The sequence below is a fragment of the Chrysemys picta genome, chromosome 7 (assembly GCF_011386835.1).
Source record: "Chrysemys picta bellii isolate R12L10 chromosome 7, ASM1138683v2, whole genome shotgun sequence".
Lineage (NCBI taxonomy): Eukaryota > Metazoa > Chordata > Testudines > Emydidae > Chrysemys > Chrysemys picta.
This window is the reverse complement of record NC_088797.1, coordinates 14,939,332-14,955,888: the sequence shown is the minus strand read 5'-3', so window position 1 is coordinate 14,955,888 and position 16,557 is coordinate 14,939,332. Positions and strand designations below refer to the sequence as shown.

The 16,557-nt window shown below is 44.3% G+C and overlaps 1 protein-coding gene across 9 annotated transcripts in view; it reads left to right on the top strand.

Moving 5' to 3' along the window:
- The window catches only part of SUMF1 (sulfatase modifying factor 1), an 80,441-nt gene that overhangs the window by 25,537 nt on the left and 38,347 nt on the right, over positions 1 to 16,557 (top strand). For all 9 annotated transcript variants that reach the window (XR_255377.5, XR_010589385.1, XR_010589384.1 and 6 more), the window contains 4 exons: positions 9,882 to 9,964; positions 12,580 to 12,702; positions 13,705 to 13,819; positions 15,074 to 15,187. Coding sequence is in view for 6 of the 9 variants with exons in the window: in XM_024105019.3 (XP_023960787.2) it covers positions 9,882 to 9,964; positions 12,580 to 12,702; positions 13,705 to 13,819; positions 15,074 to 15,187 (435 nt within the window). In the remaining 3 variants the exon portion in view is untranslated. The remainder of the gene's footprint in view (positions 1 to 9,881; positions 9,965 to 12,579; positions 12,703 to 13,704; positions 13,820 to 15,073; positions 15,188 to 16,557) is intronic.

Sequence of the window (16,557 nt, the reverse complement as noted above, 5' to 3'; positions counted from 1 at the left end):
GAGAGACAGGACAGGATCTTTGTGCTCAATGGAATACACCCTTTAGGTAAGGAAATCCCTTGCAGAACAGGTGAAATTATAATATTCCAGGGCTGTGTATCCTTAGTCTCTCCATCTGAAAAGCTGTCTCCAGCTTGAGTCGCCAAGCCTTGTCACTGCCCTACACTAATCTATCTGGGACTCTGACCTGGGGCAGGACCTTGATGGGAGCTAATAGTAACCATTCAAATTGGCCTACATATGGTAGCCACGGTGCAGTCTTAATAAACATTGATTCCAGCAGCCTGGGCTGTGCGAGTGCAATTGAGCACACAGTGGCTGCTACACTTACTGATGCCTGTGAGAGGTGAACCTTCCACACCTGTGCAGAATGCCCTGAATATCTCATAGGGCACTTACCTGTGAGGTGGCAGCTCCCTGTTCAAATCCCTTCTACCCCTCAGGTGGAGGAAGACTTGAACTAGGGCTGTCCCATCTTCCCGGTGAGTACCCTAACCACTGGGGCTATGAGACATTCTGGTCCCCATCCCACCCCACGCTCATGTATAGGGGCCTGATCTGGTAGGCAAGCTCTGAACATGCTTGCTGGGTCAGCAGGTGACTTAAAGAAGCACCCATCTTTCCTGCAGTTGATGCATAGCTCTGGGGCTGAGGGATCCAGATGCCTGGCATGGGACTGCAGTGCTTCCAAGGCTACCTCTTGTGCTGCCCCCTCTTTCCTCCCCCCCCCCCAAAAAAAAAAATAGTGCAGGAGCCTAATGGCAAGAGGTTTGCAACCGAGAATCCCAAGCAGAGGGAGGCACTGAACTCTGAGTGGGGTGAAGGTGAGGCTTAGGACACATCTGTCTCCTATTGTCTAGCTTAAGTGGGTTCTTGCCTAGCATGCTGACTTTTGTGAATCCTATTCTGAGATGCTTATCTCTCCCCATTCATTGTATAGGGAGCCAAGGCAATGCTCTTCATCACTACAGCTAAGCTGCTTTGTGAATCCAGCCCAAAGTGTGTGTCTATCCCAAACGCTTCTGGAAAAGTAAATTGGACTCTAGGAAATTTTCATTTTTAATCAAAGGTGGCAGTAGCTGACTACGCCTCAGTTCCGCAAATTGCTCCATGCATGTGGGAGAACTTGTAGGAGTGAAGTATGAGAGGGGTAGCCGTGTTAGTCTGAATCTGTAAAAAGCAACAGAGGGTCCTGTGGCACCTTTAAGACTAACAGAAGTATTGGGAGCATAAGCTTTCGTGGGTAAGAACCTCACTTCTTGCATCTGAAGAAGTGAGGTTCTTACCCACAAAAGCTTATGCTCCCAATACTTCTGTTAGTCTCAAAGGTGCCACAGGACCCTCTGTTGCTTTTTGTAGGAGTGAGTTTGTTGTTAATGATTCTCTTTGCAGTATGATTAAATGGTGTCTGCCTGTCTGCACAATTTCATGAGGAGTGTACTGTAGCCCTCACTCTGGTTTCTTAGAGATTTTAGTTCTATAGCAGAGACTGCGGGGAATATAAATATTCAGGTGATTGAACCAACTATATAAAGTAGTCTGAGCCTTCTTAAAACAGCATCCTTATAGCTATCAAAATAGTTGTCCTGTTTTCAGAGCTGTTATCCACTTAAACTGCTTGAACAAACATTTCAATAAAAGTGTCTTTTCTTAGGCCCCGTCTACACTGGCAAGTTTGTGCACAGTAAAGCAGCTTTAAGCGCTGTAACTCCCGAGGTGTACACACTGCCAAGCCACTTCATGCGCAGAAACAGCGCTCTAAAAAAACCACCTCGGCGAGAGGCGTAGAGCTTTCTGCGTCGTGACTGCAGCACTGCGGTGCCAGAGTAGACACCATGGTGATTACAGCGCTGTGATTGGCTTTTGAGAGGTGTCCCACAATGCCTGTTGTCGCATCTCTGGCCATGCGTTTGAACTCTACTGCCTTGCCCTGCCCTCAGGTGACCAACCACCAGGCCCACCCCATACATTCCTTTGTAAATTTGAAAGTCCCCTTTGTTTGCTCAGTGATGCATGCAGTGGTCCCAGCCCATCTTTCCAGGTGGCCATGCCTGCTCCACACACCAGGCGATTCCCCGTTTGGAGCACTGCCGAGTTGCTGGACCTCGTCAGCATTTGGTGAGAGGAGGCCGTGCAGTCACAGCTGCACTCCAGCCATCGGAATTATGATACTTATGGACAGATTTCTAGATGCATGAATGAAAAGGGCCATGACTGGGACACATTGCAGTGCAGGGTCAAAGTGAAGGATCTGCGGAATGCCTGCCACAAGGCGCGGGAGGCAAACTGCCACTCCGGTGCTGTGCCCACGAGCTGCCGGCTCTACAAAGAGCTGGACGTGATACACGGAGGTGGCCCCACCTCCACTGCGAAGTCCCCTGTGGATACTTCGTTGCCAGTCGAGAGTGGACCAAGCCAGGAGGAGGCAATCTTGGATGAAGAGGGGGAACCAGAGGCAGAGGATGACTCGGAGGCCATAGATGCATGCAGTCCGGAGCTCTTTTCTACCCCGGAGGAGCCTAGCCAGTCACAGCAGTTGGATATTGGCGAAGCGCAAAGAGGAGAGGAGGCCCCCGATAAGTGGATCTGATTTGGGGAATTGCTGAAGCGAGTTGTTGGGGGAAGGAGGGCTGCAGAAAGCAGGCTTGTCTCCCACCTCGTGCCTAGTTTGAGCAGCGGAACAGGCTGTTGATACACTCCCTCACTTCATGTGAATCTCGCTCGGAGATCTCCAGGGAACTCTCATGGAGATACTGGGCAATCCGCTCCCGCAGGTTCCTTGGCAGGACTGCTTTGTTTCTTGCCCCATTAACGGTAACTTTCCTGCACTACTGTGCCATCACGGGGGGTAGTGGGGGGCGCATAGCTGCACACAGGCTAGCCACATAGGGGCCAGGGCAGAAGCCGCAGGCTTGAAGAAGACCCTCCCTTGATTTCCTGCTCTCCCTCAGCAGCAAGATGCTTTCCATAATGATCACCTCCTGTGGAAAGTGTGGGGACAGAAATGATTATCAACCTTCTCCAACTCCCCCACAGTGCTGGCTCTCCCCAAGAGCCACGTGCCCAGTGTACAGCAGGGTCTGGGAAAAGTGATTTTCCCCTCCCCCCGCCCCCGTGGTTACTCACCATTTTGGGGGTCTTGTGGCTTGTGTGTGCTTGCCTGGGGTCAGCCAGTTAGTGTCAGGTGTGTGAATACTGGCTGTGTTTTAAAGCACTGAAACAGTATTGTCTGTGTTGCAACACTACTGCTTCTATTGCATTTAAACTTCAGAGTTAACCTTGGGAGGCCAGCCTCCCTTATCGGCAGCAGAACAGTTGTAAAGAATTAGAAAGCGTCCAAGAAGAACTAAGGAGGACTTCATGCATGAGGTTATGATGCACTCCACTGCCGAGAAAAAGGAATTGAAGGAGTGGCGGGACAGCGAGAAGAGGGAATGAAAGGAGAATGTGGTACACTAGAAAGAAGCCACGGAGCGGCTCTTAACAGTTATGGAGCACCAAGCGGACACGCTCCAGGCGATACTAGCTCTTCAAACAGAGCAGCTCTGCACCCGCCCTCCCCTGCAGCCACTATTGCAAAACTCTTTGCCATGCACCACACACACACACACACACACACACACACACACACACACACACACACACACACCGCCAACACACTCTTACCAACCTCTTGGCTCCACTCTCTACCCGCAGCATTCCACTCCTCCCTCCTCACAGTCCAGCAGTGTGGACTTCCAATACCCACTGCACTCAACATCCATCCATCACCAGTTTGGCCCTGCTGAAGTACAGCACCCGCTGCATCGTACTCCAAAGGAGAAGGTTGGGTATGATCCCTGGACATCCACAAATCTGTAGCCGTCCCGGGACCCCTCCTCCTCCTTGAGACCTCCCATTCCCCCAACCCCCTCCCTGCTGATGAATTTTTTCATTTGATTCTCTCCTCGAGTTGTTGTCTTTCAATAAAAGAACTGTTTGTTTGAAAGCAATCTTTATTCTATAAGGTGAAAGCAAAAGGAGCACTGCAAAGCAACATACAGTTATGTTAAGGCCCCTTCTTGCATCATGTGCACCAGTCACCTCTAGCATTACAAGCACTGCAATCCTGAGCATAGCAACAAATATTAGTGGCTTTCAGCTTCAAATTGCTGCCTCAAAGCATCCCTGATCCTTATAACCCCGTGCTGTGCCCCTCTAATAGTCCTGGTTGCTGGCTGTTCAAACTCGGCCTCCAGGCGTTCAGCCTCTGCGGTCCAGCCCTGAGTGAAGCTTTCACCCTTCCCTTCACAAATATTATGGAGCACACAGCACGTGGCTATATAAGCATAGGAATATTGTCATCGGCCATGTCCAGCTTCCCATACAGGCATCACCAGCGGGCTTTTAAATGGCCAAATGCATGCTCCAGTCATTCTGCACTTGCTCAGCCTGTTGTTGACCCACTCCTTGCTGCTGTCAAGTTGCCCCGTGTATGGCTTCATGAGCCACGGCATTAAGGGGTAGGCAGGGTCTCCCAGGATCACGATGGGCATTTCGACTTCCCCTACGGTGATCTTCTGATCCAGGAAGAAAGTCCCTGCTTGCAGCTTCTTGAACAGGCCAGTGTTCCAAAAGATGCGTGCATCATGCACCTTTCTGGACCAGCTTGCGTTAATGTCTGTGAAACGCCCATGGTGATCTACAAGCACCTGGAGAACCATTGAGAAATACCCCTTGTGATTGATGTACTCGGTGGCTAGGTGGTCTGGTGGCAGAATTGGAACGTGCGTGCTATCTGTCGCCCCTCCGCAGTTAGGAAAGCCCATTTGTGCAAAGCCATCCACAATCTCACACACGTTGCCCAGAGTCACGGTCTGTTGGAGCATGATGCGATTAATGGCCCTGCACACTTGCATCAACAAGACCCCAGTGGTCGACTTTCCCGCTCCGAACTGGTTAGCGATCAATTGGTAGCAGTCTGGAGTAGCCAGCTTCCACAGTGCAGTCGCCAAGTGCTACTCCAGCGACAGGGCAGCTCTCATTCTCATGTCGTTGTGCTGCAGGGCTGGTGCGAGCTCATGACACAGTCCCATGAATGTGGCTTTCCTCATGCGAAAGTTCTGCAGCTATTGCTCGTCATCCCAGACATGTATCACAATGTGATCCCACCATTCAGTGCTTGTTTCCTGAGCCCAAAAGCGGCGTTCCACTGTGGTCAGCACCTCAGTATATGCCACAAGCATTCTCATGTCATAGCTACTACATGCGGCGAGATCAATATCGCACTCCTATTGCCTTTGTAGTTTAAGGAATAATTCCACTGCCACTCATGACATGTTGGTCAGTGCAAACAGCATTCTTGTCAACAGCTTGGGATTCATTCCTGCAGCCAGAAAGAGGCAGGGCAGGGTGCGCAGTACACAAACCATTGAAAGATGGTGCCAAATGTGGACAGAAGCACAGGGATTGCTGGGATACAAAGCAATGCATCACGGGGCATTGGGACAGGACCCAGGATGCCCTGCGACCCCTTCCGCCTTCCCACAAGTCTTAGCAAAAGAGAAAGAGGTGCTCTGTGAGAGAGCTGTCCAGAGTGCACTGCTCTGAATAGTGCCACAAGTGTGAACATGCTATTGCGCAGGCAGTTGTCAGTATGAACACACAACAGCGGTTTTCCTTTGGCACTCTCTGAGTGGCACTAGAACTGCCGGGCTGTAACTTTGCCAGTGTAGATCTGCCCTTAGTCTTTCTTAAAAAAAAAAAAAAAAAAAAAAAAAAAAAAAGAATTTTGCTAATAGAAAACCTGTGGTCTATATTGCAGATTAAAGAGTTAATCAAAGTGAAATGGTTGATATCTTCTTTAATTATTTCTTCTGGACTTATTGTTCAGCATATGTTCTGTTTTTGCAGACTGAATCTGTCACCCAGTCTATGGAACACATGTCTAGGTCTGAAGCATGAGAATGTCAGGCATTATGAAAGCAATAAGCTCCTTAGTGGTATGAGAACGTTTGCAGTATTAAATGATGGGGGTTGTAGTATCTCTGATCAAATTAGCCTTTGTGCTGATTAGAATTAGAGCTATTAAAAGCTTTAAAGCATTCTGAGAAGTTTGAAATGCATATACTTTTTTTCTTTTTGGAAAGAGCAACTTAATGCATATTAGTTGATGATATCAATATATGATTGACTTAATTGTCATTTGGAAGCTAATCTGGAGATTGTGGTATACCTAGTCTATAATTGTTATCCTGTTTGCATACTGCATCTGTTTATCTTGTAAAAATCTGATTGCAAAAACTAGCAGCCCTTTGGTGTTCAGTTCAGCACAACCAGAAACAGAAGAGAGACATGCAGTGCTTTCGTGTGGAGCGACTTCTTTTCTTTCTCTGTTACCATACACCATTCAAACTGAAAACATGTTTTTGCTATTTGTGCATGAAGAAACATGAAGTGGCTTCTTAGTCACATGCAAGGTTTTGTTTTGGATAAGGATACAACAGTCCACTACAACCTTCATCTTTTTAAAGCTAGCAGTTTCTTAGAAAAATGTCACAGTATGCATATTTCAGTTCCTATGGAACTACTGATGAACTCTAAGTAAGGTTCTGTCAAGTTCTCTTGGCACGTGAACGTCACTTTAACTTTCAGTAACCACCAGCTCTCAAATGGAGATAGTATAAAAGATTGAAGCCCAGCTATGAGTCAAAGATCCAAAATTTAGGAGACAAGGAAAAAATGCAAGAAAGTTGCATACCATCAGTCTTTTAGCCTAAACGTAGTCTATAGTGTCAGTTTTGGAATTCGCTCATTCTGATACTAGTAAATGAAACTACAGCCGGTCTGTGTGGGGGAAAGTGAACTGGGGGTCTAAAGTGGAGGCTTTTCTTCCAACTGAGATCATTGGAATCTTCCATAAGGGAGTCACCAAGTTTAGTGAGGGGCTGAGTGTGTTATTACACTTCTCAGAAAGGGCAGGGCCTCGGAGAACAGCACTAGCGTGCCTGAGCTGCACTAGCGTGTCTGCTTTCTTTTTGTAGTTGTAGACTGGGAGATGAGCGCAAGCTCTTTGAGAGATGTGATTGCCTTCTGTGATATGCATAACAGGCCAAATTTAAATGGAACCCACTCTGTGAGATAGAAAGCTTTGGTCTCCAGGCTGCTGAGAACCGTCCTTGTCTCTTCTGCACTTAATGCGACGTCTTCTATTCCAGCATTTTGAAGGAAAGCGTTTCAGGCACCTGTATGTGACCACTTCCCGTCCACAGAGAGTTCTAGTCTTATCTCTCTGGCTGGAATTCGACCATGCTTCTAAGGCAGTGATTTGCAAACGTTTTTGATCGTGTAATAGTTTACACTCTCCCTCCTGCCACACAAGTACATCTAATGATTAAAAAAAAAATCAACATGCAACTCTCATTAAATATTAAAAACAGGAAGGCACTCGTCCAAACAAGCCAACAGTCTGTTGTAATAAGAGCAAAAGCAAAATGGTGATTGTGGTCAATATTTACCACTAAATCCCTGTCGTAACAAAGGGATTAACGTACCATGCAAATTTAACAAATTTGTCACAATGCACAGCAGCATCTAGCGTCAAATGCACAGTGCCATCTGAGGACTTGATATGTCTGTAGAAATCAGCTTTGCTAGTTATTCATGGCTGTGGGTAAAATGTGCGCAGTAAGTTCTCTTCCAAAGCTTCTCGTGCCCCCCCAGAATACATTCTGTGCCCCCCAGAGGGGCCTATCCCCAAGTTTGAGAACATCTGTTCTAGAGGTTCAAGTGCTCTTGTGCACAACTCAAGAATATTCCGAGGTTCCTCACTGGAGAGGTTCTGTAGTGTGGTGGGTTGATCTCAGGGCTAGAAGTCAGCAAATCCCAGTTCTGCCACTGACTCATTATATGGTTTAGGGCAAGACCTTTAGCCATCAACCTTGGGCTCAAACCCCACTTTTAGTTGGGGAAAACAATGTTGCAAGTTTTTGTGAGGATTCATTTATTTGGTGGTCTTGCAAGTGTAAGCAGTGTACCTTTGCAATGTATTAACCACTTCCTTTTGTCAGACTGCCGTTTATTCCCTCTTCTGAAATTTCCATTTAAGCAATGCTGACGAGGGGTCAGGACCATAGAGCACATATGGTTGAAATATTTAATTATCCTTTCCAAATACCTTTCCCTCCTCACTGCTAATCCCCATGGGTGGAAGTAGCATCAATGGCATCATGTTTCTCCCGGGAAGCTGCTGCTAGCTTTCAGATTGTACTGGGTCAAGCCACTCATCTACCTAGTCCAATGCCCTGTCTCTGAGTGGGGGCAGTAGCACATCCTTCACAGGAAGTAACCCCAAGATGGACAATTATAGAATAAACTGTTCATAAGGGAAGTTTCTCATTATTACTACCTAGGCCTTATATAGCGCTTTTCATCATAGATCTAAGAGAGCTTTACAAAGATCAGTATCATTATCTGAAACTAAGGAACAAAGGTCAAGTGACTTAATCAAGGTCAGCCAAGAGGCCAGTGGCAGAATAGAACCTGTCTCCTGAGCCCTGGTTTGATGCTCTGTCCACTGATTACACTGCCTTCGCTTACCATAGGCAGTTGGTGGTTGCTTACATACCAAAGCATTGAGAGTTTTACATCCTGATTTTCCTTATCCTAGTTAATATAACTGTGGATGTTCTTGTTCATATGCATATGTAATCTTTCTTTAAAAGCCTACTATGCCAACCCATTTTGGGGCAGGTCTGGGTTATTTCACTTAGCTCTGCCACTTGTACTTTCTGTGACCTCAACAGGCATTATCTTTTTGCCTCAATTTGCCACAAAGTGCTTTCATTAAAGTAGGAAGCAATAGCTTATATGTAAACTGTAATACAACTCTTCTGTATGTATTGTTCGTAGCTGTTTTTGAAGTAAGAACAATTTTATGATCCTTAAACTATAACAACTACAGAAACAACTTACCACTCTGTGTTTAGAGAAACTAATGCAGTCGTGAAGTGCTTGTATTTGCCAACGTATTAAAATTGAGATTGGTTTGTCTCCACCTACTGGAAGTTGATAGCAAATACTGCAGATCCAGACTAGTGAGTTTAATTAACTGGAAGGAAAATGACAAGTGTGCTAAATGGAAGTCTTGACCTTAATTGAGGGAAGTCCTCAGGGTGTTTAATTGTCCCAAAAATATTGATTCTAGAGTTAGAAGCTGCCAGACGAAACTGGTGAACAAGTTAAAAATAAACTCTTTAGCCATACCAGGGGAACAGGATATAGCATCACATAGCACTGCAAAGAGATTGCTGTGATGCTTAGATGAAATCTGATTTACCACATGATGTGCTCAAAAAAAGTCTAAAATAGTCTATAAGACGACCTGGGTAAGCTTCACAACATAGTTTCAGGACTCAAAGATTACAACTGGAAATTGGTGAGAGGACAGAGCTGTCAGATGTGAATAGCCTGCTCAAAATTGTGTTTTCAGGAAGCGAGGTGCAGTTCAGAACATCAGAGACTTGGGAGAACATTGGGCTTCTTTCAATCTTTTCAAAATCTGAAGCAGGTCAATACCAGTGAAAAGCAGTCATTAAACAAACTTTGCAGATTCAGTCACTTCACTTCCCCGCTGTTCTTGTCCACAGTGCGTTAATCCATACTTGCACTGGCTTTTGTTTGGCCACTAATGCTGTAGACTAAACATATGGGTCTCCGTTGGTTAGAGACGATCTTCCTCACAGTGGTTTTGGAGGCAGTAGACAGACTTCTGAGCTGTGAGCTTAAAAATGAGGTGTAGTCACTTCTTCGCTGTTGTCACATGGATGTTTCCCAGAATAGCTCTGACTGGGAATTTAGAAGGCCTACAACATTCTTCTTGATTCTACTTGGCCTGTTTTCAGGTTGCAGCTGCTCCCTGGTGGATGCCTGTTAAAGGAGCTAATTGGAGGCAACCTGAGGGACCAGATTCTAGTATCTCAAAGAGGTGAGCCAGACATGGCCTTTCCGTTTTAACTGTGGTATTTACTTTAAGTGTCTGTAGAAACTCAGCGCGGAAGGTGGGAGGCATGGTTCGAGATGGGCTTCTTGCTGTGCTCTTTCTATTGCTTCTCAGTGCATAGATAGTAGTATTTTTTCTGTTGCATATAATATTATAATTGGGACTTCTAAGCATTTGCTTCAGTTAAAGCATTAGCACTTGAAAGAACTAATAACCTCTGTCACGGTTAGATAAAATATACTAGCTGGGCACGTTGTATTAATTTGAAGCTTGATCAGACTTTAGGTGTCATGTTCAGTTTTGATGGTCTAGGACCTGCCCACCTGAGAGAGCACTGTGGCTGAGATCAGCAGAGGATGTTCTGCATTAATTTGTCTTCCCAACCCTGCTGCACCCCTTTCATTATAAAAGAGTTGTCTGTAAGGTGTCCTCGGACTGTGCTCCATGGTTCAGGAATTCTGATGCCATCTGTTTTATAGAAAATGGCTCAGAATATTGGGGGGAGGAATAAAGTTTTCAAAACTGTCTAAGCAATTTAGGACCTTAATTCTCCCTGAAAGTCAATGGGACTTAAATGACTTAGGAGGGTAGGCCCTTCTATAAGTTTTATCAATGGGTTTGTTGGGGTGAGGGAAATGAGGGTGGGTGGGAGGGTTAGCTCAGTGATTTGAGCATTGGCCTGCTAAACCCAGGGCTGTGAGTTCAATCCTTGAGGGGGCCACCTAGGGATCTGGCGCAAAATCAGTACTTGGTCCTGCTAGTGAAGGCAGGGGGCTGGACTCAATGACCTTTCAAGGTCCCTTCCAGTTCTAGGAGTTAGGATATCACCATTTATTTATTTATTTAGGGTTCATACTTCAGTGGTGATCTTTGGGTAATGCTGCAGAGAGATACACTTATGTAGATGTAAATCATGTTATTGTTAAGGAGCTTGTGTTTGGTGGCCTTACATATTGTTAAAGAAATGATGATGAAATATGATTATGATCAGTAACTTCACGTTAAGAGACTAGTCAAAGTTTTAATCTCTCACTGATGTATTTAGGGTTATCTTTTTAAAAAAGCAGATTTTTTTTCAGCCTATGTCTTGTGGAAGCTGACGTATTGAATCCCTTAAGGATGGGAGCCGCATCTCTTTAACATCATTTGATGGCTGGTGCACATCATCTGCTCTCCAAGGGGGAATAAAGAGAAATTATCTGAAGCAAAAATAGAGGCGGTGGTATCAAGAGACAAGACAAAAAATAAGGAAGAGAGATTTAGGTCATAGCAGTTAACAGCTTTGGAAACGTGCCCTCTGAGCCTTACATTTTGTAGGAGTTGCTTGTGAGTCTGGCCTAGTATAATGACCAAACTTCCCATCACAGAGAAATAGTCTAAAAGGTAGAGAAAGAAACAAAGATTGAAGATTAGTGGAGACTGTGAGACGTGGAAAAGTGAAAGGAAGACCAATAGCTAATACAGTGAGTCGGAAGCCTTGAGCATTCAACTCTTGTACCAGAAGCCCCTACTAGCAGGGTGGTAGCTCACTCTGCTAGAGGGTTGTGGAAAAAGAGGGGTGTGTGTGTTGGGGGGCGGGGGGAAGGGCAGGTGTATTGTGACCAGGATAAATGAGACCTTCCGTCTCAGAGGGCTGAAACAGTCTCTTTTGGGTAGGAGGGGCTGGGAATGTGTGAGCAAGACGGTGTGGGGATTAAAACAGGGGAAACATGGAAGTCATTTGTAAAAGTCTGCATTAAAAAGCCCTGCTTCCATTATCAAATTACTGCAGCTCCGAAATGGTGAGGTTTGAAGAGGCTTGAGGTGAAGTGAGGGGTTGGCCAGTATTCTCTCCTGCCATTACCCTTCTTTCTCTCTTTCTCCCTGCAGTAAACAGATTTGAGGGGGAGAGGAAAAGAAAATAGAGAATTAAAATGAATAGCAAAAATGATTTAAAAATTTATCTAACTCTACAAACCTAAACTGCCCCATCCAGAGGCTGCTCTTCCTCTGACTCCGTTTTCTAATGCGTTACAGCATACCCTTAAAACTACCGCAGAAATGTGGGCTAACACTGCAGCCTCGAAGGTGTTTTGGCCTGATCCTATGAGGTGCTCATAAGCTAGGTTCTCATTGAAGCCAATGGGAGTAGTTAGTGGCTAGTAGCTCTACAGACCCTTCCCTAAATGGAGTCTGGGTGAGGACGCAAATGGGCATGATGGGGGAAATCCAAGAGTGAGCTGGATCTGTGGGTAGAGTGCATAGTTGTGGTGCAACCTGCTGTTACTTACCAATTTCCCCCCCCCACCACCTCAATTCCTTATTCTGACACTTGCTGTTCTTCACTTTGTATGTGTTCTTGATTGATGCCTTGCTCTGGTATTTACTTCAATAATTTCTTTTCTGTAAAACTAACCTGTGCACCCAGTTCAGAGATAACTGAAGTCTAGCATGAAGGATATAAACATTCTATGTACAGTCTATGGCCCATTGTATTAAATCATGACATGGTCTGGGCGGGGGTGGGGGGTTCATAAGGTGCTTGCACTGTTGCAGAGTATAGCTGTGAGGCTGGTTGACCATGCTGATGTCCTCATTCTGTGTCTTTTGTTGCTCATCAGAATGGATCACCCAGTTCTTCATGTCTCCTGGAATGATGCTGTAGCGTATTGCACATGGGCGGGAAAACGATTACCCACAGAAGCTGAATGGGAGTACAGCTGTCGAGGGGGCCTTGAGAATAGGTACTTGTCAAGACTCTTCCCTCGTGCATGTATAGGATTCTGATATCTCAACATCCAGAGAAAAGCTGTGTTTATTTTCCTTAATGTTTTTCTTGCACAGGCACATGCATTTGCAGTAAATGTAACACTACTTTATTTTGTACAGCATCCTTTGTGTAAAGGGTATCCCAGAAAACGCTTCATATAACCATATAAGGTTGGAATTAAATAGTAACTAAGAGACAAAGTGCAATAAGGCTGTGATTGAGATGTAGGAATGCTGTTGCAGGTGACGGGAGATGTGATGTAGAAGGCTCTTGCCGCCAGACCCAAAATTGGTCAAAGAGTCCGAGAAAGCCAGTTTGAGATGAACAAAAGGACTGGGAAGGGGAGTAGAGAGAGAGAGCTCAAGTAGTCATAATTCCTTTCATTGCACAGACACTACTGGGTTCATATGTCAGTCATTTTGTATATCCTAAACCTAAAACATTATCTCATAGAACAGCAAATTGTGCTGCAGAGCTTCAGTTGCAATACGAGAACCATCATCCCTTTTAAGGCTTATTAAACATTGTGGGTTTATACAAATGGAGTTGGAACACGGATTGTATATGTTCTATATGTCCGGCTCCTCAGATGTAAACTATGTAAAGAATATTTACTTTGTAATTTTTCTTGTTGTAGCTCCAATTAAAAAAAACAACTGACAAAGATGGGAGTTGGGTTTAATTTTCTAGGATCAACTCTACTTAAAATAGTTTAACATTTTTTTTTATAGCAGTAGTGCTACCTAGTTAGATGACCATATAAGTTCAAAACATTGACCAAGCACTTGCATTCCTCAGAGTATTTTTGTGTACCCAACATGAACTAGATTGGCAGCTTTTCATTGATTAATCTATTCAAAATAGCTTTTTGAGACTGGTAGCAGTCCTCTCCCTTCCCCTTTTTCCCTTCTGTTGCCTCTAACTCTAAAGGCTAGCCATATTTCTGACAGCTTGTCTCTTGTGTTTCTTCCAACAGACTTTTCCCATGGGGCAATAAGCTTCAGCCAAAAGGTCAGCACTATGCCAATATCTGGCAGGGAGAATTCCCAATAAGCAATACTGGAGAGGATGGATACAAAGGAACTGCACCAGTAAGTGTGTCAGAGTACATTAGCAACACCGCCTTCGAATTGAGGGGTACACCCAGTGTGATGGGTAATGGGGTTTTTCAATAGGTGTCTGCCACCGGAAGAACACTTCTCGCAACTTCAGCTTTTTCAAGCTACAAGATGTTTAATTCCAGCCAGGGGTGTTACAGTGGAAAAGGCTCTTTAAGGTTGCCATCATGCAGCGTTCTCACGACTCTTAAAATGGAGAAAGGCACTATACATTTATTCCTACAAAGTGTGAAATGGAGACTAAAAATAACTTGCATTTAACTTTTTAGATTCACTAAAGTTAGCTATATCTCTGCCTTTGACTCAAAAAACACTTAATGCTTTCAGGATGATGAGTATGGCATAACTTGCCCTGTATAAACAAAATGGTTTTTGACATAGTGGGTCTTTTTGACTAGCATTCTGAGTAAATACCGGTACTCAGTTTCATGACCTCTGGAATGGTGTTTTTTCTGTTTAATGGGGAAGATGTGAACTTCCATTTATAAAGGTTAGAAGTATCTCATAGTGAGGAAGTCACAAAGTTTTTAATGCTTGCAAAGGAAATGCATGCTGTAGTCTTTTAAGTATGTAGACTTCTGTGAATGCTATTTTAAGAGAAGTGGTGACTAGAAGGGAAGTCAGCACAGGCAGAAGTTGGGAGACACGCTCCATTCTCTTGGTGGGAAATCTGGCATTCACAAATGGGGATGTAAACTAGTCTTACAGTGATCCACTGGATCTAATTCCCATTAATGCAAAGTGCAGTTATGTGTTTGCATGTAGAATAGAAAATATCCCAGCATCTGCTCACAGCTGCTAGTCGGAATTTGTTGTCTTGTAATTAAATCACTGGCTCTAACAATAGCAGGGTCAGCAAGAAGATAATTTATAGTTTAACAATAGTACCTGTAAGTGTTGGGGGAGGAACCTTGAGAATATTTTGTCATTGTCCATAACAATGAGGGATTTGTACTGTTTAAAAAGAAAACATAAAGGTTTTCATAGTTCAGCCCTTTTGTAGATATAATACTGAACCCTTGTCTTCGAGTATAAATCCTGATTAAAATAGCTTTCTTGTTCCTGAGCCTCTGTATTTCTGCATGGTTAACTCCCTAGTTTCTGATTCAGATATCCGAGAGCACAAACATCTAGTCAGTGTTTTAACTTGTTGGTCATCAGGAGTTAAACGCTATTTCATGCCACAAGACTGTAATAAATGATCTTTCAACATTATCGCCCCTCCAGGTTACAGCGTTTCCTCCAAATGGCTATGGCTTATACAACATAGTGGGAAATGCCTGGGAGTGGACATCTGACTGGTGGGCTATTCATCATTCTGCGGGTGAAACTCGCAACCCAGTGAGTATTTTTTAAATATCAGATGTGTTGTAACATGCCTTTTTGCTACTCTGCTTTATCTCCAATTAAAGTCTCTAGCTCCCTTCACCATGCCATGCATGGGATTGGCCAGGTTCTGGTGAGTCAGGCTATATCGCCTCTGCAAGTTGTTACTTTCTACAGTGACGTTGTAGCATTTTCTAATTAGTGTGACATCAATTCTACAAGTCCATCCATGGTCTGGGAATTGAATATTGTTACCCTAGCATCAGATTTGTAAGCACTAAGACTTACTAGTGTTGGAGAATTACTAAAAACGTTGACTTCCTGGTTACCCCAAGAGAGTGTAAGATGTAACAGAACTGCACAGAAAAACGTGTGATCCAAGAAAATGGCACAACTCATTGCACTGGCAGTTGCAAATCATAAGTTACAACTTATTTGTGTGGATTATATATTTAACAGTCTCATTTCATGATTTGAAGGCGTATTGAGTCCTGGCTGTACCGGTTGAGTCAAATATTAAATGACATTTTGGAAGGAGAAGTAGCTTCCACATAGTCAGGATATTAATTTGGAACAGATGAGTCATTCCTTTTCTTTGGGAGTCTTTTATAAGTATTGGCTATGCCACCTTTTTGTGAGGGCCCCTCTGACTGCTTTTGTGGTGTGGATTCCTCTTCCAGTCTTAGCAGACTCAAGTTCCTGCATTATACCTTACTTCTCCTCTGATCAAAGATAGCTAAACCTAGGAAGTGAACTGCGGTACTCTCCCCGACACACCTTTAACACTGCAATATATGATAATTATGATGATCTCCCTTAGTTGCTGCTTGACATAGTCACAGCCCTTGCTCATAGCACAGTAACTGCTGGCAACATGAGCAAATCATAATTTTTCCTTCTCAGTAGATTGCAGAGGTCCTTGTGTCCTGCCCTTTTCAAGAAGAGAATGTTGCCAGCAAAGGGAAGTCAGACTCATTCCAGAACGTAGGGCTCACTGTTACCTTCCAAAGTATCCAGGAGGCAGCTTTTTTGGTTGCATATGTCAAAACCCCCTAACAAATAATAATTTTGTCCAATACAAGTTGTTTGTCATTGGCTAAAAGACAGAAGGTGACCTAATCTTCTTCCTTGTGTTATGCATGTTTAACTTTTTCTGAGTAATTTTTAAACCTTCAGTTTTTCTTGCTTGATATAGATTTGAGTACTTGTAAACTATTCTGGTATTGCTGTCACTGGGCTGGTGCTGGCCCAAAACCTTTCTCTTCCCCTCCATGTCCCTGCTGTTTGTCCTCACAGAGACCCCTACATTTTCAGCACACTGAACTAGTACAGGGAATGCTTAGAGTATAAATGAGAGCTAGGTTACTTCCTAGTAACTAGAGACT